Here is a 21,341-nt window from a genome sequence, read left to right as displayed (position 1 = left end):
TTGTGACACACACATTACTTTCTAGCCCGTCTTTCATAAGTCCTCTAACTTTATGGAAGCGAAACACTGAAGTGCTGGAGTAGCAATACTTTGCCTCATGCCAACAGGCAGCCTCTCCTCGCTTGTCGCATTTCCAATGGACATCCACAGGGTCAAACTCCACCCTGCTCTGAGAGAGCGCAGACTCTGCAGGGTAGGTCTGGCTGGCACAATGTCACAGCGGTGTATCAAGGTGAAATTGAGCCACTTTTTCCCAATTCTAAAAGTTAATCTACTCCGTATGTCATTTGATGGGCCTACATTTTCTGTGCGTGTAGTCTGAAAGCGACTGCTAGAAACGGTAGATATTTTTGTGAAAATCTTTATAAGCAACATGACAACTGAGGAGAAAATAATAAAAGATTCCAAAAGCTTCAAATCATCCGTTTGGATTTGTCACAATCCCACAGGTTTGCGAGATAAATTAAGATAGACTGCAGTCAAGATGATTTGTTCTGCCGTCAATCAGTCTCAAAGATGACACGTCTTAGTACAAACACAAAGGAGGCAAGAACGTCATTTTGCACCGTTAAGCCTCAGTGAGAAAAAAGATGTTTTTAGAAAAGCCTGGGGAAGACAAATGTGAAGAAAACCTCAGGATGGGCCTCACACAGAGGGATCCTCCTTCAACAACAGACAGGACGAAGAAAGGTCAGATTAAAAAGAGTAAACAGGGCTTTATTGAAATCCTAAATGAAAAAGGATTTTATTGATTTTCCTGCTGCATCAAAAAAGTGAATGTGCTCGACAGATGCATACAAACAGTCCAAGGTTTATTTCAAGGTCTGGAAAAGTTGCAGCCTCTGTTTTTGGCAACATCAAGACAACAGATTGCCCCCCAATATGCACAGTGTGTGAGTATGTAGTGCGTACGTGTGTGTTTGTGTGACCCACCTAGCACGGTGACTGTAGCTCGGGCGGTGAGGACCGGCATGGTGAAGATGGAGCAGGTGTACTCGCCCTCGTCGGACAGCTGCACCTCGCCGATGGTTATGGAAAGCTCGGTGGCTGTCGAGCGGTGCAGCTGGATGCGGTTATCTCTCAGTGCTGAAGGAAGAAGAGGAAAAGGATATCAATAATTAGAAATGTGCATATATAATTGATCCGCATTATGAATTATTTGAAGAGATTTAAATTGTAAAAGGAATGTTTTTTTTAATGATTTTATCTAATTACCTATAAAGTCATGTTTTGCTTTCAAACTCTTATCACTTTAATACTGAGCAATCCATTTTGTATGTATATTTAATATATTGCAATGGATTTCTAATAGTTTTCTCATGTTTGCCATGCACTCGGAGGAAGAGGAAGAAAGGAGGAGGCAGAGAAAGGAGGTATGGTATGAGTCAGGTAGGAGGGACAGCACAAAGATAGAGGAAGGAAAGAAGGAAGAGGGGGGGAACAGAAGACAGGAGAGCAGTACACATGGGAGAAGGAATGTAATGGAAGACAGGCGGGGAGGAGAAAGGGGAGAGAAGAAGAAACATGGGAGGATGTAAGGATTAAGAAAGGAAGAGATGATAAAGAATATCAGGTGAAGTAGGGAGGACAATGAGAGACAGGTAAAAGGGACGAAAGAGGAGAAAGGTGTGGCAGAGGCGAAGCAGAAAGATGTGGATGAGGAAGAGTAAAAGAGAAAAGAAGAGAGGTAGGGATAGAGTAAATGGGGAGAAAGTGTGATGAACAAAGGAGGAGCGGAAAAGGAAGGAATGAAAAAGGGGGGACATGGGAAGGTATAAGTTGGAGAAAGTAGGGAAAGAAACAGAGGCAAGAAAAGAAGAAGAAGTGGGTTAGTAGTGAGAACAATAAGAGAGTAAGAAAGCGTAGAAGAGGGCGAGGAAGGTTGGGGAGGCAGAGTAAGAGGGAAGGTTGGGGAGGCAGAGTAAGAGGGAAAGTAAGAAAGATGATGTGCAGAATTTAAGTCATGGAAAGAAGAAAGGTAAAATGGAAAGGAGGGGGAGCGTGGGGGGGTGTTTAGATAGAAAATGATGTAAGAGAGAGAGGAGGAGGAGAAGGAGGAGTGATGAAGACGAGGTGAAAGAGGAGGAAAATAGCTGAGATGTGAGCACGAACAAGGCAAAGAAAGACAAAGAGGGGAGTAAAGAGAGGAGACGCAAATTGAGAATGAGAGACAAGAGAAGGAGCAAGAGAGAAAAATAAAATAGAGGAAGCGTAAGTAGCAAGGAGAATAAGGGAGAGGGATGGGGAGGGGGAGAGCGGGAGGCGGGGGGGAACATAAGAGAGACATAAATGGCTTTGTCATCAATGAGAAATCCAGCCATGAAAGAGGGAGAGAGAGCGCAAGCGACCGAGATAGATGATGATGATGAAATGCTACGAAATAACCCGCTCGTTTCCGTGATAGCATTGACCTCTACGCTGTTTGTGCAGTGTGATTGCTGTCGGTCTCCCTGCCTCCCTATCGGCCTGTCTATCGAGATGTCTATCTGTCTATCTCTCTGTCTCCATAAAAAGGTTTTCAGCTTTGTTCTCTGGCGCCATCACGCAGAGTTGGCTCCCCGCAAACAATGACTTAACACACAAACAGAAAACAGATACCTGCAAAGAACTTCTGTGGTCAAGTAAAGTGAATAGTGAAATAGATTTGTTCCCACATCCAAAGACGTTTTAAGTTACTAACTCTGGCACTATTTTCGTCTCAGCTCTGAAACACGAGGAGAGAAGAGAGAGAAGGTCCAGCTAAGCTAACAACTGTGTTTTAGCTATTAGTCAGGTGTGCTAGAGTTAGATGTGAGGCTTCCTTTGATATGCCACTGATATGAGCTGATTAAATAATCCTCCTTCTTACCTATAAGGTCATAAATGGCCTAGCCCCCTCATACAGTATGTCTCCTGCCTTATTTCCCCATACACTCCATCTCGCCCTTTACGTTCCCTAGTCGCTGGTTAATGAATCATTCGTCGCTTTAACAAGAACTCTTCTGGTGGCCGAGTCTTTGCCCTCTGAGCCACGCTGCTCTGCCCTTTGCACATTCGGGAGGAAAGCTCCGTTGATTTCCAATCCACAGTGAAAACACAACTTTTGTTTGTCCACTATTATCTTTCCTAATTTTACCGACTGGAAACCAAAATTAACGACTATTTTATCGACAAGTAAGCTAGCTACCCCCGGTCCTGTTAGGGTTGTACTGTGTGATCTTTATTAACCTCAACCTTGTTGTCATATTAACATCATCGTGTGTGTGTGTGTGTGTGTGTGTGTGTGTGTGTGTGTGTGTGTGTGTGTGTGTGAGTGTGTACTTTTCATGTAATATTGTGGTTTTTCGTCTTTTGTTGTAAAGTCGAATCTTTGGGTAATGTGCACTTGAGATAAACTGAAGTTGATTGTGACACAAATGTGTGGGACAACTCTCTTCACGGCAGTTTTGAACATATTCTAAATGAAGCACCTGCTTTTCTTTTGGAGATAAAAGAGACAATCGGAAAAACAGCTGTTTGTCAGCAAGCTAACACGTTAGCTTACTAACTTGTCGAGGTACCTTTGTTTGATTGTTTCATCCATTTGTTTTAAGTTGGTTATCGTAACAGCGGTAATGTCCAAAAGTGTAATACTTTCCTACTGTATCAACAGTAATTCAGATCTAAACCGCATACAATACCTTTTTCTTTATTTTTAGCTAGCAAGCAGGCTAATTCTAACTTAATCTGATGCTAATGCAACTGCTAACGTTAGCCGTACATAGGCTACACGATAGTCAACAAGACTAGGACAAGTGTCTATTGAGTTTTAACATATAGGCTACTGACATTTAAAGAAATGTCTGAGCTTTTGGAACTTTGTGGTTTTGTCTTTCCTTCTCTCATCCCTACGCATGGTGTTGAAATGTAAAAAATTAAATAATCATTTACCTCTTTTTAACAAGCTGACAATGATTTTCAGAGTCAGTCGCCAAAGCAACAGTGTTCTCGTGACGTGAAGGTGTTTAGAAAATGAGGTTGACTGCTCACTGTTAACACAACTGCTACTTCACATGTACCGAATGGGAAAGGAAGCAAGCTGAAAACAACAGTCAGTGACAGTGACGTCACAGCGTACTGACCACGCCTGCACACTGCAACACCACCGCCACAAGGTGACAACTACACCCTTAAGCAACAAAGCAAGAGCTCGTGTTGAGTAACTCGTTATGTCATTTTATTCTGAAAGTGTTCGTGTATTGCGTGGGAGACTCCAAATATATGTGTGTGTGTGTGTAGTTTAATACTCTGATATGGTCACTGTCTGTTTTCATATCTTGTTGTTTATTTTCTCAGCATTGAGCCACATCTGTGTCTGTTTGCCTCCTCATCTCTTATTGTCTCACTATTATCTCCCTGTCTCTCCATCTTCCCATCTGTCGGTTCACCTGTCTATCTCTATTGCACTCCCACGCGCACGCACGCACGCACACACACACACACACACATGCTTCTGTTTCTCTTTGTGTTTTTCAGTTATTTCATCCAACACTACTTTATCTTCATGCCTTATCACTAAGCAAGGTCACTACATTTGTCTTCATGAGCTACCCTCTCTGTGTGGGTGGGTGTGTGAGCGTGGGTGTGTGTGAGGCATACGGTCACTCACTCACACACACACACACACGCTCATCCATGCCCCCAGGACCCTGCGCGCAACCATCAGTCTCCTTATTCCCTTCCCCCTCCTCCCCTCTTCCCTCTCTCTTGTTCTTCTCTGTTGTTCTCTCTTACATCTCAACAATTTCTAATCTTTTCTGACTCCAGGGTTTTATTGCTTTGCTCTTTCGTTTTTCATTATAAACGATGTATATCGCTCGAGAGTACAGGTGTGATGGATTTTTAAAAAAACGATATGATATCTAGTTACGGGGGAGAATCGATCGGGACGCCCCTGAAAATTGTACATGTGCCTTGCGCTGTTTAGCCTGCGATATGGGCAACATAAATAGTCTGCCAATAGGTCACACTCTGCTGTTTGGCTTTTGTTTCTTCCCTGACGGGATGTAATGAATTGAGTATTGAGATAAACTGGATTAATGAACAAAGGTGTGTGTGTGTGTGTGTGTGTGTGTGTGTGTGTGTGTGTGTGTGTGTGTGTGTGTGTGTGTGTGTGTGTGTGTGTGTAAAGGAAGAGGAACACAGTTCAAAAGCAGAAGCTCTCTTCATTCTTTTCATAGAACTTGATCAGTGACATTTGGAGCTCTTCCCAGGCTCGGATGGACATGAAACTCCAAACATCTAAGATTAGAGTTCACAACTTCTTTTCTAAACCAATGGAAGTTTGTGTTCTAGTTTCCTCTTCTCATTCTTGATGTTTAGAAGCAGGAATACAAATCCATTCGGCATTTTGCAAACAGGTGGTCCAAATGAAACAAAACTGCATTAGAAAATACAGGGATTATGGATTATGATGCCGAGCAGCCACAACGTCCCCAGTTCGAGTAATGGCATACAATGTCCTAATAATAATAATCATAATATGCATTTTGGTAAGAAGTCACTAAGCTGATTTAGCAGCAAACTAAAGTTAAAGATTAAACATTTGTAGAGAACAGATAAAGCATAGAGCAGTTCAAATCTGTTCACGTTCAGATTCTGGGTCAACCTCTGACGGACGTGGCATCTCCAGCCGGGTGTTTTGTTCCGACTTGTAACAACAGGTCATTTTCAATTTGCCACGAGCGTGTTTTGTGCATCTGAATAATGTGTTCTTCTCCGAAGCGACGTCAGCTGGAGCTCACGGGTGTCGCAGTGTTTGGAGCCATCTGCTAACTAGGCAGAAAACAAAACATGATTTCTCTAAAATAAAACTGAAATCATTTAGGTTTCTCAGAAACAAAGCGTCTTACCGTGAAGCCAAATCTTCCAGTTAGTGTGTGCTTATTATTACCAATTTAGACAATTTAGTAATTGTGTAACGTGATATCTCGATGTATGAATCCCATTGAAAGACTATAAATCATCATATTGAACTGTTATCCAGTCGTGTGCACTTGTATACATTCACAAGTCAATTGTGTGGTTGCTGCAGAGATGCAACACACACACACACACACACACACACACACACACACTTCTACGTGTGTGCATATGTACGAGGGGTTTGTAAGTGGTGTCGAGAGAGCTTTGAGCTGTAGAAGATTGCGCATTTATGTGTTGATTACATATCAAGTACAAGATCTACTTATCAGCCTACAAACCTTTTTGTGCATCTATGTTTGAAAGTGTATCTGCATGTCGGTGTGTGTGTGTGTGTGTGTGTGTGTGTGTGTGTGTGTGTGTGTGTGTGTGTGTGTGTGTGTGTGTGTGTGTGTGTGTGTGTGTTTGCCCAGACAGTGGTTCTTGTCTGCAGCTCAAACTACGAGACTCGATACTCCCCGAAGGTCCAACTGTTGATCTGGTCACAGCAGCTATTTTCGCCTACTCGTCTTCCTTCTCCACCTCCTTCTCTTCCTCCTCCCTCAATCTTCCTCATGCTCTTTCAACTTCAAACATTCGGGAAGAGGGGACTTCTCTCACAACACATACTGAGTGCACATGCATATATTCCTTTTTCATCTGCCTCCCACCTCCGCCTGCCTTTCTAACTAAGTTTGGACTCTGACGAGAACTCTCTCAAATTGAGATTTGCCTTATTGGCACGACAGGGGGAGAAACCTGCGCTGCCGAGGAAGGAGCATCAGTTACACAGCGATGCTTTTATATTTTCTATCTCCCTCGCAGCTTCTGCATCTTTTCATTTCATCATCTCTCTCCTTGGCTCAACCTGGAGCTTCACTTCACCTCTCCCTCTCTTGATTCCCTCTCTGTCCATTTCTCCTTCCCTGCTTTGTTCTTCTCTCGTTCTTCTCCTGTCTGCCCCTCCCTCCTTCTCTCATCACTCAACTCTCTCTCTCTCATTTTGTTTTACATTTCAGGCATTTAGCTGACGCTCACATCCAAAGAGACAGCGTTTCTTCTTCTTCTTCCTTCTCTCTCTCTCTCTCTCCCACACATGGCGCCTTCATCCTCCCATCTGTTTCTGAATATTCTCTCCAGCTCCCTAATTATCCGTCCTTTCCGACAGTTGATCAGGGTTCAATGACCGGCGGCTTCCCTTGATCATACCTTCCTCACTGATCTGAGAGCATCAATTGATCCTGGATCAGTACAACAACTATGGAACGTTTGATAAAAACACACCTCTGTCTGCTTTATCCACCTAACGCCTCCCTTCCCTCCGCCTCTTTCCTCAATCCACTTCTCTCTCTTGCCCTGCCTTCAGACAGAATTAAAAGATAATCATTTAGAGGCAGCGGCACAGATGTATGCAAAATCAATGGAAGGAGCAGGATGAACCAAACTTTGCCCAGGGTGGTGCAAATTGAAGCAAGGAGGCATTAGTTCCAGATGAAACTTGAGAGAAAATTGTTCCCGACGGTGTTTCAGCTTCAAGCAACATGCCAATGAAATCCTGCCGTGTAGTATTTACAGCGGCGAAAAATGTCCATTAGGGATTTCTGGCAAATAACACTGACCGATGACACTTCTTAAGAGCTGGATTATGTGGAGAAGACACTGCTGGTGCCGGCTGCTCAGCCTGGTGCGGTGGGATAAGAAAGAAAACACAACGGAGCAAAATGCATAATGCTGAAGCGTAGCGTTCTCTCTCTTCTTGCATCACCTTTCATAGTATAAAGAAGTCAAGGAAACAATTATAAAAATAGCTGTCACTATCAGCCTGCTGCTCCTTTCAGCTGCTTTGGGTTGTCTGCGCTGCCATCACATTAACTTTGCTGCTCCTTTTAGAAGTCGCAGGTTCAGACTAATGCAAAGTAAAATGGGAACTATTTCCACCACCTCTCCCTGATCGCTCTTGATGTCCTGCAGTGAATTGATTTGATTGTCAGTGTGTGTGTGTGTGTGTGTGTGTGTGTGTGTGTGTGTGTGTGTGTGTGTGTGTGTGTGTGCAGCTCTTTTCATTCTTTTATCTATATAGACCGGATGCCATGTGGTTCATCCTCGCTTGTACAAGAAGCTAGTTTGAAGGAAAAGTTTGAGAAATGCGCTTATTTGCTTTGTTGCCACATCTGTTGTCATATCTGCACGTTGCATTTGAAGTCAGAGCGAGGAGACGTTTAGCTTAGCGTAGAATAAAGACTGGAAACAGCTAGCAGCGCTCCGTCCATACGTGGGGGGGGGAAAAAGCAGTGACTTCACACTTCAGTTTTCATGTGGACGACACAAAGAAGATTTAACGTGTAAATAAGTTTTGGAAGGCAGATGTTTGTACGTTTAGACAGAGCAAGGTCAGCCCTTAGCGGTCTTTATGCTAAGCTAACAAGCTTCTGGCTGTAACTTAATGTTTAGTGTACTGTACAGACATGACAGTGGTATCGATCTACTCATCTAACTCTTGGTAAGAAAGCTATCTATTGTAGTGAAGCGCTGACTTGCAGGTAAACAGATGAAAGAGACCTATAATAAATCAGTGTTTCTGCACAACCTACAGAAGGCAATATAAAAGTTATGACGTCTCCTCCTGTAGAAGAAACCTGTGTGAAGTGTAGAGCCATTACAATTACACTGAGCCCAACTAATGCATGAGTCTTTGTTTATTCCTGTGGGTGAGGGGCAAAAGGTCAACTCCTGAATCACAGGGGATGTTATTTTTTTTTAATAAATTTACTTCATTAACCTCAAAAAATAAATTGGATTTCTAACTTTGAATTCTTTGTACTCCCGCCTCTTTCTTCTCCTCGCACTTGTCTACCATTATACGTGATTATTTTAAGCACACCTGTAAAAAACTATAAAAGTTCAGATGATACAAAGAGAAAATGTAGAAAAAGCCCTCTTTCAAGTGCTCCATTTCAAAAGTGTCTGCGGCAGTCTTTCACTCCTGTGATGCTTGTTGTTAATGCATTCTCCAGAGAGCCTTCGCAGACACCAAGAAAACGTTGACTGATGTGATGTGGATCAATAGTTTTTTCTGGAAATGTCAAAAAAACATCTCACACCCTGCATGTGCAGTGTGTCTCGCACTGTGTTGTGAGCAGTCACTGTCGCTTTGTCTCCTTCTCTGAGAGGCTGAGTGGGAACCATCAATTTCTATATTTTTCTGCGCTCGCTTAAGACTCCTCAACACTGTAAACTTTAAAAGTAGTTTTTTTTAATGAAATGATTTACAGCTTAGTCATTTCCGCCACAGTTAACGTCTGCCTGCGTCGATATACTCACGCTGCACGAGAGCTTCCTCGTCCGACGTGCTTTATAAATCACCAGAGAGCTGTTACCTTGTTAAACTGTACTGAGGCAGAGAGTCTGATGTCTGCGTATATGCTTTTATGGAAAGGAAGGAAACCGCACATGACAAATAAATAAGATTACAGCCAGACTAAGAGGATGACTTTACATTTTTTTTTCTGCTGTGGAAATGTGTTTTCAAAGCCTCACATTATTTTATTATACTTTTATTAACTGCACATAGATGCTGCTCTGCGTAAATCATGTGGCTGGTCTCATCCTCCCATTTTATGGAATGAGCACAAGTTTATAATGCATATCAGACGGTCCTCGAGCAGCAGAAAGAAGGAAAGGTGCATCTTCTGTTCATGCTTCATAACCTTGCTTTACTTCCTGAGTCATTAACTGAAGTTTCTGACTGTTTTACCCCAAAGATTTCTTTTTTTTTTAATCATAAGCAACGAAGCAAAGCAAACATCTTTACTCATCTTTATTTCTGCGGCTGAAAGTTAATCGTTACCTAACAAGTGAATATACAGCTTCCAATTTGTGCTACTGTCACAAAATCCTTTCACAATCCAGGGAAGTAATTCTGTATTATATTTTGTTGTGTTATTTTCATTCCAGCGTCGGTGTGAGGGTCGGACTTCACTTTTGTCCTACTGTCGCCAAGATGTGTGTGAATGATGCAACATCAGGACAAACACTGCTCATTACGCAGAACAGAAGGGAAACTAATTGATGTCAAGCAGTAAATTAATTAGCTAAATGTCCGGATTAAATAGGAAACAATAAACACATCATTGTATAACGAAGAGTACTAATAATAGGGATATTACAGCTGAAACTATTCGTAGATTACTTCATCAACAGAACATTAATCTGGTTTCGTTGTTGTGTGTTGATTTCCCTGCTTGTCTCCGTCTCATGGAGAATACACTTGGATCACAACGTAAGGAGACATCATGTTGTGCTCTGGGAAGTTGTGCCGGACATTTTTCACTATTTTCCGACGCGACACAGACAAGACGACTACTCATGAAAATAATCAGGGTCGCCCGGAGCGCCCCCCATAAGTCAGAGTCTCAAAGTGAAGAATAAAGAATGAGGAGTGTCCGTCAGTATGCTCATGGCTTTATCTCCTTCCTATCCACTCAGCCATCTATTTGTGTGTGCGTGTGTGTGTGTGGTTTCCAAACTAACTATTCTCACCCCGGAGCCTGCAGTACACACACACACACACACACACACACACACACACACACACACGAAGTGATTCTTCCAACCTACTGACTCACTCTGCCGAGGAACAACAAACTACTTTGGGATGAGAGAAGCTACTAAAAAGCCAAATATGTAAATGTGTTTGTTTCCCTTTCCTTGTCTTGATTTCAAGGTTCCTCCGTCTGCCTTCATCTCCCTCATGTCCATCTCTTCATCTCCCTGCCTGTCTCCCTGTCTCCTGGTAGTTCAGCATTAACGTAGGAGCCCATCTGTTTCATGAGTTCCTCGCTGTCTAATCTCTTCTATTAGCAGCACTGGATCCCTCCACCCATTTACTCCTACACATTCCCTCCAGGGTGTCTGTGGGTCCTTAAAAGGGTCTTAAAATAAATTATCCAGAATTAAGGCCTTATAAAACCCGTATTAAAATATCTCCGGATTGGCTACAGTTATCCGATCATTTGTTTGCGCCGTGGAATGACAGGTTGCTTTGCTCTAAACGTTCACGCTCAGATTAATACAGCACAGGATTAACTGTAAAAACATATTGTTTTGTCCTTGTATCTGCTTTAATAAACACGACTGGGCTTTGTGTCCCTTAACAATTAATTTCCTGTTTTGCTTTATCTTTATCTCGGCAGTGATAGTCGCAGAACTCTCATTAGCTCTGCTCCGCTGGAACCCGGCTGCTATTCTCACATTTTACTTTTTTATTTGAATCTTTCAATTCACCTAAATGTCAAAAAAAAAGAAAGTAACTTAAAGTGTGCTCACACTGCGTCCCCCCCTCTGTCTCACAGCTCATCTGTGCAAAGCAGGGTCAAATTAAACTGATATCAATGGCTTTGCTTTGCCTGAATAATGATAAACGTCGTCTTGAGCTTTCAATCCGCAGAGAATCGATGTGACCCTGTGATTATGCCGGCAACATCAACATTTCATATATCACAGCTTTGCCTTTGATTTTTCATCCTTTTTCACATTATTTGTGAATAAGAACCTTTTTCTAAATGAAATCCAAGGTCTCCCTGTATATCCCCCACCCTGCATCATTTGCACATGGACTCTCTATAATGTAATTTCTCTCTTTATACCCGTTCAACACCTCCCTGCTCCTCTCCTCCTCCTCCTCCTCCTCCTCCTCCTCCTCCTCCTCTCCTTCTCCATCCTACTTTCTTGGCCATGATGTTTGATGAGTAAAGAGAAACATCCATCCCTCTCTCTCACTCCTATCTTTCTGCCGTCTGAACATCTCTGATGTTGCCATAGTACAGTCTCTGCTGTGCAGTATGGAGACTTCACTGTGAGCGGTTGTCACGCATCATCTTCTTCTTCTTCTTCTTCTATCCCAATCACGGTATTTGTCCATCCCCCTGGTGCATGCTGTGCAGTGTTAGAACGTGGTGGTGTGAAGTCCTAATTTATTTCCTTTTTCTGCTCTTCAATCAACTCTTATTTCCTCCCCCCCCCCCCCTTTTCTGTTCATGTTCTACTACATCCTCCTCTTTCTCTTTGCTCTCGTCCCTTTATCTCTCGCTGTCTCAGCTCTGAAGCAAACTGTCCGCGCTTTGCTGTTCGGGCCAACTGCGTTGATTTGCTGCTACATCTCCATCTATCATTTCCAAAGTGAAGCACTGAGGAATTCTTAGTCCCTCTTCCTCCTCCATCCTTTTATTTCACCGTCTTAATCTGTCTGTCCTTCCGTCGACTTTCACTTCCTGGCTGGACGATTACAGCAAACTATCGAGCGAGGCCTTTTTGGACGGTCACGTGCGGGAGACGCCGAAGTTCAAGCCAACAAAAAGGAGCAAAAAACTGTTGCTTTGTCATCACAACGATATTTGTGTGGCAGTCAACCATGACCATGATCTTTAAGTGCATTTAATGCTGCATTAATCAACATGTTCACATGAGGAATAAATGAAATGATCATGTGTAATGTGAGAGAAATCAACAGAGAATGATTCCACCATTCTGCAGTTTCCAAACTTAGATACACCCACTGTACACTTCCTGCTTAGCGCCGAGCAGCAGACAGTTAGCCACTAGCTGGTGAGCGTGGCGGAGCATCTATCAGTTGGATATGTCCCCCTCAGGAGTTGGTGGAGACCAAAATGGAACTAAAAGGAGAGTGAATACTGGGACTTACATTCATCGCTTGGAATGAAATGAAAGAGACTGTACTGTTTCCTTTGTTGTCTCAACACCTTATTACAGTCAGAAATGCTATCGCTTCATTATTTCCCATCTGCTACTCTTCCCCTAAAAGTGTTGCAACAACTCGTCTCCTTCTTCTTCTCTCTCTGCCCCTCGTCATCAGCTGCTCCTAACGTACACACCTCCACCCCTCCTCTATCGTTCTACCTCCACTCTCCTCAAAAGACAAGATCTTCGTGCACCCCCCCACAACACACACACACGCACACTTCTTGCTGTCTCCATCTGCTGCACTTTGAAGAGAAGACATGGATGAAGGGTTGGATTCTGAGCTCCCGTCATCTTCTTCTCCCTTCTCTGTCTCTCAACTCTGCTTTTCCAAACACAGCATCTGCTGTGCATGTTGGACCACTGCATTGCTCCATCTCAACCCCCTCCTCCTATATTCTCCCATTCCCCTCCCTCCTCCTCCTCCTCCTTCTCCTCCTCCAATACTCTTCTCAATTCCCTCCAAAGTACAGGTCAGCCTCTAAGTGTTCTATCATTGCAGAGAAGAGCCTCACTTTCTATCTCATCCTCTCTGCTGTGGTTGAAGCTCCATCTAGAGTAAAGACTTGCCGATCTCTCCATTTGTCCTTCCTCACCTCCCTCCCTCATCCTCTCTCGCCTCTCTGTTCTCTAAATTGTCTGTTGCAAAAATGTTGGCTCACCACAATGAAAACTTCTGGGCCTGTATCCGTCTCTACTCTCGCCATTCTTGACTCCCATCTCTCTCGATCACTTCACTTCTGCTGTTAAGTGTTGTATTCGTGCACGAGGGAGTCTCTCTGTCTCTCTCACCACCCTCGCCTCTAATTCTCAGACTCTCCCACCCCTCCTTTCATCCATCTGTCCCACTCTCTCCTCTCTTTGATCCAAAGTCTGTTGTGAGATGTTGGACGTTGCAAAGAGACACTCTAGAAGTTGGAGTTCACTTTTCAGCTCGTCCGGAAGTTTCCTTTACGAATGATTTGATGTTTGAACATTCTTGTGGGGCCTTTTCATCTTGTCAGATTGAAAAGGACATTTCATTGTGAGGTCTTTATCCTCTAACTGGCTGTTGTGCATGCTCCTTTTCACTCCTACACAGCCGACACAGTTAAAAGTCATCATTAGCACAAAAGCACTGTATTTAAATTGTCACTCCTTATTTACGGCGTCATTTCTCTCCCCACCACTCGCTGTCCTTCTCACCTCGTCGTTTCCTTTCAAAGTACAGGGTTTGTTATGTGATGTCGGACCATTCAGCCAAGGAGCGGGAAACTCTCTCCTTTTCAGAACATCATTAAAAGCCAGCATCACGTTGCACAACATTGATTAATGAGACTATCTTTTAAAAAGGAGCCGTTTGAATTGGACACATCGACGCCCATCAGACTGCGAGCTTTGTTTTGGTCCTTTTGTTTCCAGCAGTTGTACATATTGAACACTTTTGGCCCCCGTACAATATTACATGTTGCTTCCTCAGCTCTCTAATGTCTTCGCTCGGGGCTTTTTCTCCCGAACAAAGCTTTTGACCCAGTGAGTAACAAATAGCTATTAGTGCCTTGTTCAACAAAGATTAAAAAGAAACAATATCTTTATTGCAACCCTGTCTCCTATAAATTACATTTGCATGGAACTGCATTATTAACATTAGACCACTTTACTTTATGCATTTTGGGCAGATTGGATCTCCAGCTCATCAGAAGTGTATTTGCATCCAAGACAGAATTCCAATTTCTCAAGACCCACTCTATCCAGATGTTGAGAAGGTGTAACTGCATCCATCTCTCCAACACGCACAGATAATCCCACTAATGTACTGAAATACTGAATACACCCGGCGACACCCGGCGACTCAACGCGACATCTCTGCGGTGTAAAAACGTCTCACTTTCTGGATTGGAGGAAACATGGCTGAGTGAACCTAATGAGCATTTATGTTCCCTTCAAAACATATTTAAAAGTATTTTGTAGGATACAGTTTTGCTTTTTTATTGACACTTTAATGGTTCCTCTCCATCGCCACCTCTTACCTCTCTTCTCTCCAAAGTACAGGGTCTGCTGTGCCGTGTTGGACCATTGCAGTGAGGAGTTATCGGTCTCAGGCACATGGCAGGTCAGTGTCACCGTCCCCCCTACGGACACCGTTTCATCTGAGGTCACTGGCTGCAAGGGGTTGTCGTCTAGGTAACAAGAGAGAAAGGAGGAGGGGGGGTTAATCATGAGACGCGTCAGAGAGACACTGCGCTTATATGAAAATACAAGCAAAAATAGTAACACAAATCAGATAAACCCACAAAATGCATTACTCGCCTCGCTCTCTCTCTTTCTCTCTCTCTCCCCCCGCCCTTCTCTTTCTCTGCCTGTCAGATTATCTATATATCTCTATCTGTCTTTCTGAAAGCAAAGACTCAATGCACACACACACACACACGGGCATGCTGTCAGAAGGACAACAAAAAAAAGCAGACAAATGGCTATCTGGTTGTATGTCTGCAAGGCCAATGTAAGAGCGATGAGTCAGGAGCAGGCCCGGCACCCAGAGACTGCAGGGACCTGAGGGACCAGCAGAGATGAAGAGACCGCGGCAGAGAGTGGCTCTCCACAGGTCAAAGCAACAACAAGAGCACTGTCTCGTACCTCTAATGGCTTTGTAACCCTCTTTTGTCAATATCTGTGTCGGTCCTTAACACCATGCATATGTATTGGCTGGTACAGAACAAGCTCAAACGGGACAGGCATTATGGAAATGAGCGGGTCAGAGGGAAAGAGAAAGAGAATACAAATGACCCGGCATAATGAAGGGATTCTGGAGCTGGAACAGCCACACCCCCCCCCCCCCTGAACAGTGAACTGGGTGTGTGACAGTGTTCAGATTGGTTTAAATGAAGGTATTTAACAGCACTCCCTTGATAACGGGCGATGGTGCTAATTCTGCTCCTTCCATTCTGTCAGGGTGGCAGACAATCACGTGGATCGGCCCCTTCTACAAGTAAGTAATGACACGCCTGGTCGCGACAACGCTTTTGCCGTGTTAGGTTTGGCTTTGAGTGCACCCAGCCGCGCTCTGCGCTCTCCTCCCTTCCTGTTCACTTCAAAAACGCGCCAGTGTTGCTCAACCTAATCTCAAGCAAAACAAAAATATGGCATAATTGACAACAAGACCAAGCCAACGGAGGGAACATCTCCTAAGAAGACATGCCCCAAAGCGCTCTCTTCACCCCTGAAAATATGGCGTGTATAAATAGTTTAATTGGAACCAAACTGTCAAGTGGGAGACAGGTTTATATTCGGCGTGGAGCGTTATCACATCCTTGCACCGGCGGTGGAATTGATTTTATTTTTTTTTTCATGCAGGAAGAACATCTGCTTAAGTTTGCTTCGGCGGAACTCCCATCAAGACATGAAAGGGAGGGGGGGACACGCGGAGAGAAGATGCAGAAGAGGGGGCGAGTAAACTAAGTGCACCTCGCATCAAAAACACACATTTGCAGAACACGAACTGGAAGCAGCCACTTTGAGCATCTTTTCTTTGTCATTTTAAAGCCAGTTTTACGGGCAGTTCAGCATCTCAGAAAACATAAGTTATTAGAAGAAAAGTAAAACTCCAAGGCTCGCCTCTGGGCCGAGAGGATTCCAAGGTCTTAAAGGTGCAGCTGCTGTTGGCCTGTAGGGCTCAAACGGCACACGGAGACCTCCAGAGCGCTTGGTGTCAGAGTAAGTCGCTGCCTCGCTCTCTGTGGTGTTTCACTGCAGCCCTGACCTTGTGGTTAGTTTATCTAAGCACCATGATGGCTGAGGGCTGAGTGTGTGGTCAAGTGCAGCACGGATTAGTGTCTCCTTTAATAGCGTCTTGGGCTAATTCTTTCGGCTGATCGTAAGAGCTCCTCTTCTTGGCATGAACTCTTCGGGTAAATTGGCCGTCCCAGTGCATCAGTCGTCAAGCCAACCGCAAGCGGAGGCAACAAGTTAGCCAAACTTATGTCTTTTCTTTGGACGCTGAGCAAAGCTGGCATGTTTCACTAAAAACAACCAAGGGATGCATTTCTACAGACCTCTTTACATAATATATAGTATTTATCATCCGTGGACTGAAGGGCAGAGCCAGTGTTGCCCACGGTCATCCCAATGCTACACAGGTCGCTGCACAGCACCACACAGAGGATCCTCTCCCTGCATCACGTCTGCATAATGTTCACACCAACAGATATTTAATAAAGTCTTGCTGGCTCAAAGTAAGCTCGCCCCTTGTAATAAATAACGAGCCATCCAAAGGCCCAGGAGAGCACAAGAGGAAACATTCAGTGAATGATTATTTGGTCATTTCAAAGTATTTTATTTTCATTCCAAATTATTGATCTGGAGCACTGAGGGCCTAAAGGTCAGAGCAGTAGGAAGGTGCGATTCGACAGCTTGTTCATTACCACTGCTGCTGCAGCGCCTTTGAGCAAGGCATTTAATCCCCAGATAATCCAGTGGAGCCCAGTGGCTAACAGTGTTTCTATCAAATGATGAAAGGCGATAAATAAAGGTTAACATTACTGTTGTTAAGCAGAATTAAAGGCCTCTTACACTTATCGCTGCAATAATGCATTCGCTTGATGGTACAGTGAATATTAATCACAGATACATTTGCTTTTATTTAAGTCGGAGCCATGTGTGGGGAGAACTTGGACCCGGGTACATACATTGATCATCGGTAAGCATTCATTACACGGTCAGGAGGGTGGGGTTCGCAGCAGTTGGGCGCCGAAGAGATTAGGCCGTTTGAAATAAGACAAACATTTCTGCGGTCGACACAATTCGCGACACATCCTATCTGTCCTACACCCAACACACACACACACCCCCCCGGTCTAAACTAGTTTACACAAACACCAGGGAGCCACTAACCACACGACACACGACCCCTTTAAGCCTCAGATACAGATACAGCTGTTCTTTTACCTTTGAAGCTACTTAACAGCAAAGTTAAAGGGGGGGGAAATGAAGTTCAGCCGGAGTTTAAACAGTTAAGTCAGGCTAAACACCCGAGCTGCAAAAATAAAAGGAGAGACCTATCTATCCTTAGCAGACGCTAAGTTAAACACTGAGGCTCGCTCTTCTTTCTTCTCGCCTCGCATCTACTCCTCCACTCCCCCCCTCTCCTCGAGCTGTAAGCTCGAGGAAGACACGGGTATTTAAAGAAACACAATTTACACTTTCCCTAGCCGGCAAACAAGGTGAGAGAACGCTGAGGTAGAAGGCTGACTGGGATATCAAGTCAAGGGAGCGAGGGAGGAGGAGAGAGAGAAAGATGGATGGATAAGGGTATGTAGAGGAGGGTGGGTGTTAAAGAGAGAGAGAGAGTGTGTGTGTGTGTGTGTGTGTGTGTGTGTGTGTGTGTGTGTATAACGGGAGGGAGAGGAGAGGAAACACGTTTAAAAAAGAGGGGGAAAACTTAGAGCTAGTTTCAAAACTTTTAAAAAATGTCTTTCTTTCTGAGAGTCGATGGATTTCCATCGCGTTAGGGTCAGGTCTGATGCAACGTGCAGATTGGACGTCACGATCATAAAGGAAGCGATCGACACATCGTATCTTGTTCTTTGTTACGTGCACACACAGGAATGTAAACATGTCAGTGTGTAGCTCAGACGAACACATTCATTGTTGTTTCTCTCTGGCACCTCTTGGCTGCACAGACTTAATATTTGACAGAGTTATTAAGTCATGCGCATTAAAATAGCTTCTCTAAGCTTCGGTACGGTTTTCATATTCATTTTTTAAAAATCATGATAAGAAAGTAACGCTTGAACTAGACAGCAGTTTGAGTGTGAAGGTGCTCTGCAGGGTAAGTCCCTTTAAGACGGCAGGGGGTTTTAACTTGTCGCAGGTTTACTACAGGTGCAAATTGGCAGCAAGGCTGACGTGCAGCTCCGTGTCCGGCTCTCTGAATGCATAAAGTCTCGTCATTACAGGGAGGAGGCAAGAAGAAGCTGCGCAGACGTACTGGGTGGATAATTAGAATAGAGTAGAGACATGTAGCAGTTAAAGATAGATTCACAGGTGTCAGCTGAGCGTCCTGCCCAGCGTGTTACTAAACACACACACACACACGCACACACACACACACACACACACGTGAGATTAACGTCTTCTGATCTCACTCTTGGGCAGAAAGCCTATAAGTGTGTTTCCCAACTCTTCCTTTAATAAAAAATGTTGCTTCATTCACTGCTTAATGAAAAACATTTGAACCACCTTGGACATTTCCATGTTCCCCCTTCTCTCTCGTTCTTCTTCCTCCATCTGTTTCCCTCCATCTTTCCCACCCTCCTCCTCTCCATCTGCCCCTGATGTCCTCCTCGGTTTCCTCTCGTCCTCCCTCACCTCTTTGCCCTTCTGTCGAGCCTCTTCCTCCCCCTCTTCCCCCTCCTCCCCCTCCTCCCCTATTCCTGATAATCTTGTTTATCTCTCGGCATCCTTAATTCCTTCTTTCCCCGCTTTTTCCCAGGGAAGCTTTACAGTCTTGCTGCTAATTAGCATCAGTTAATGAACTTTATTTACTGTAACGTGTGTGTGTGTGTGTGTGTGTGTGTGTGTGTGTGTGTACCTTCAGCATGTAGGTCTGAGCTCAGTATATGTGTGTGTTTGTTTGCTGAGATTATGATCTGCATGTCTGTGAATGTGTGGTGTGTGTTAGTAAAGTAAAGTATGTTTGTGTCTCCGCACAAGTTTGAGTTTAAAGAAGCGTATTATCGATTATCGTTTGTGTGTTTGTGTGTTTGTGTGTTTGTGTGTTTGCACTCCAGTGGTTTCTTGTTGTGTGCAGGGAGGAATGTATCTGTTGCACGAGTGTGAGGGGCGAAGTGTCTGTGTGATTTATGAGATGGGGTTTATCTGCATGTGGCCGAGGCTGTGCGCATGTGTGTCTCTGTTTTCTATAGCAGCTGCACAGTGAGCAGTGCTGCGGTGTGTGACAGACAGAGCCATGTGTCATGGTGCTGCTGGCGATGCTCTACACATTTGATGGGAAATTTAGCCAACATTGTGCGGTTTGATATGGCATGGTATGATACAGGCCATTACACACACACAGAGGCATCCACTGGCACACACTGCAAGCATGCTGACAGCGCACACACACACACACACACACACACACACACACACACACACACACTCAACATTCAGGCAGGAAGACACAAACAACACCTACGCTTACAGAAAGACATAAATAGGTAAAAATGTGCTTAAAAATACATTAGATACAGTTGGATGCAAGAAGCACACATGCACACACATGCACACACATGCACACACATGCACACACATGCACACACATGCACACAAAGCACAGGGGACTCATTCAGAAAAACACACACACTGACCCACAGAGAAACCTCCCCCACACCATCCATCTCTGCCCAGCTGTCCCTGATTACCACCCATCCCCCTGGGTAAGTATGTGTGTGTGTGTGTGTGTGTGTGTGTGTGTGTGTGTGTGTGTGTGTGTGTGTGTGTGTGAGCGTGTGTGTGCCCTTCTGCCCACCTCTACCCTCTACAAGCTCCCCACACTTTCTTTAATCCCTCCTTCACCCCTCCCCCCCCCCCCCTGTACGTTTGGTGTGATTCAAAAGATGCGAAACCAAAACAGATGTTTTAAAATGTGAAAACCCAAAACATCTGCAATGTGAAACACCCTCCCCCCGCCTTCTTTTCAACTGTGAGACAAACACTTCTCCAGCTTGTGAGGTGCAGAGAGGAGGGGGGGGGGGGGGGGGGGGGTTGGCTTTGTTTTCCGCCTCATTTTCGAGGTTTTGCAACCTTTAATAGAGGAGCGGTTGTTGCGATTCTCATTCAGTTGTACTGTCGCCGTCTTCTGGGGGCGCTGACAAATTACTTATAATCTTTGAGGGGTGAAGGGGGGGGGGGGGGGATTGGTCTGTGTATTTGGGGTTTAAGCACCCCATGCCTGCTGTCTTAGAACAAACAAGCTCCTTAGCCCTTAGTTTTTTCTCCAGCCCGCCTTTTTTCTCAGGGCTGATGGATTGAGGCGGATTCTGGGAGCCCAAAACAGCCCCCACCCTTCTCCCATCAAGTACCCCCTCCAACTAACTCCAGCAGCACCGACCCTGCCACCCCACCCTTCCTCTGCTGCCTGTCAAACATGGTTAGCTCAGAGCTCAGACGATCCCCCTCCACTTCTTCGTCCTCATCCTCCACCAGCTAGACCCCCCCTCATACACACACACACAAACACACACCACTCCTATCACAGCCCAGCAGTGTGTCTGCAGCAGCAGTGAGGCGCCAAGCCGGCCGCCCCACCCTGCCACTGGAACAGCGCTATGAGAAAGAAAAGAGAGCACGGGGTGAGAGAGGGGTGGGAGGAGGGAGCGGGAGAGCGGGGGTCTGCTTGCAGAAAAGGGCAGCAACATCACTGCTGACAAAAGAAAAAGAATAATGATTTGCCAGGAAGAGAAAGAGGGAGGCAAGAGAGAGAGAGAGAGAGAGAGAGAGAGATGGAGAAAAGGGGGAAGAGAGAGTGAGAGGTGAGCGAAGGACATGGCAGAAATAAGCATATATAGATAGATGAGAGCAATGAGGAGAGATGACAGGGTGACTTAGAAAAGAGGGCAGAAAGACTGGAAGAGCATGAAAAACAATGAGAGCGAGAAGGAGAGAAGTAGAGCAGAGTGGAAAGACAG

General features: G+C 44.7%; 1 protein-coding gene across 2 annotated transcripts in view; it reads right to left on the bottom strand.

Moving 5' to 3' along the window:
* The window catches only part of cadm3 (cell adhesion molecule 3), an 80,562-nt gene that overhangs the window by 34,258 nt on the left and 24,963 nt on the right, over positions 1–21,341 (bottom strand). For both annotated transcript variants that reach the window (XM_029453804.1, XM_029453805.1), the window contains exons 3-4: positions 14,685–14,834; positions 934–1,086 (exon numbers count right to left, since the gene is read on the bottom strand). In XM_029453804.1, coding sequence (XP_029309664.1) covers positions 934–1,086; positions 14,685–14,834 — 303 coding nt within the window. The remainder of the gene's footprint in view (positions 1–933; positions 1,087–14,684; positions 14,835–21,341) is intronic.

This window comes from Cottoperca gobio, chromosome 17, assembly GCF_900634415.1.
Source record: "Cottoperca gobio chromosome 17, fCotGob3.1, whole genome shotgun sequence".
In the NCBI taxonomy this organism is placed as follows: Eukaryota; Metazoa; Chordata; class Actinopteri; order Perciformes; family Bovichtidae; genus Cottoperca; species Cottoperca gobio.
This window is presented reverse-complemented; position numbering and strand designations above follow the sequence as displayed.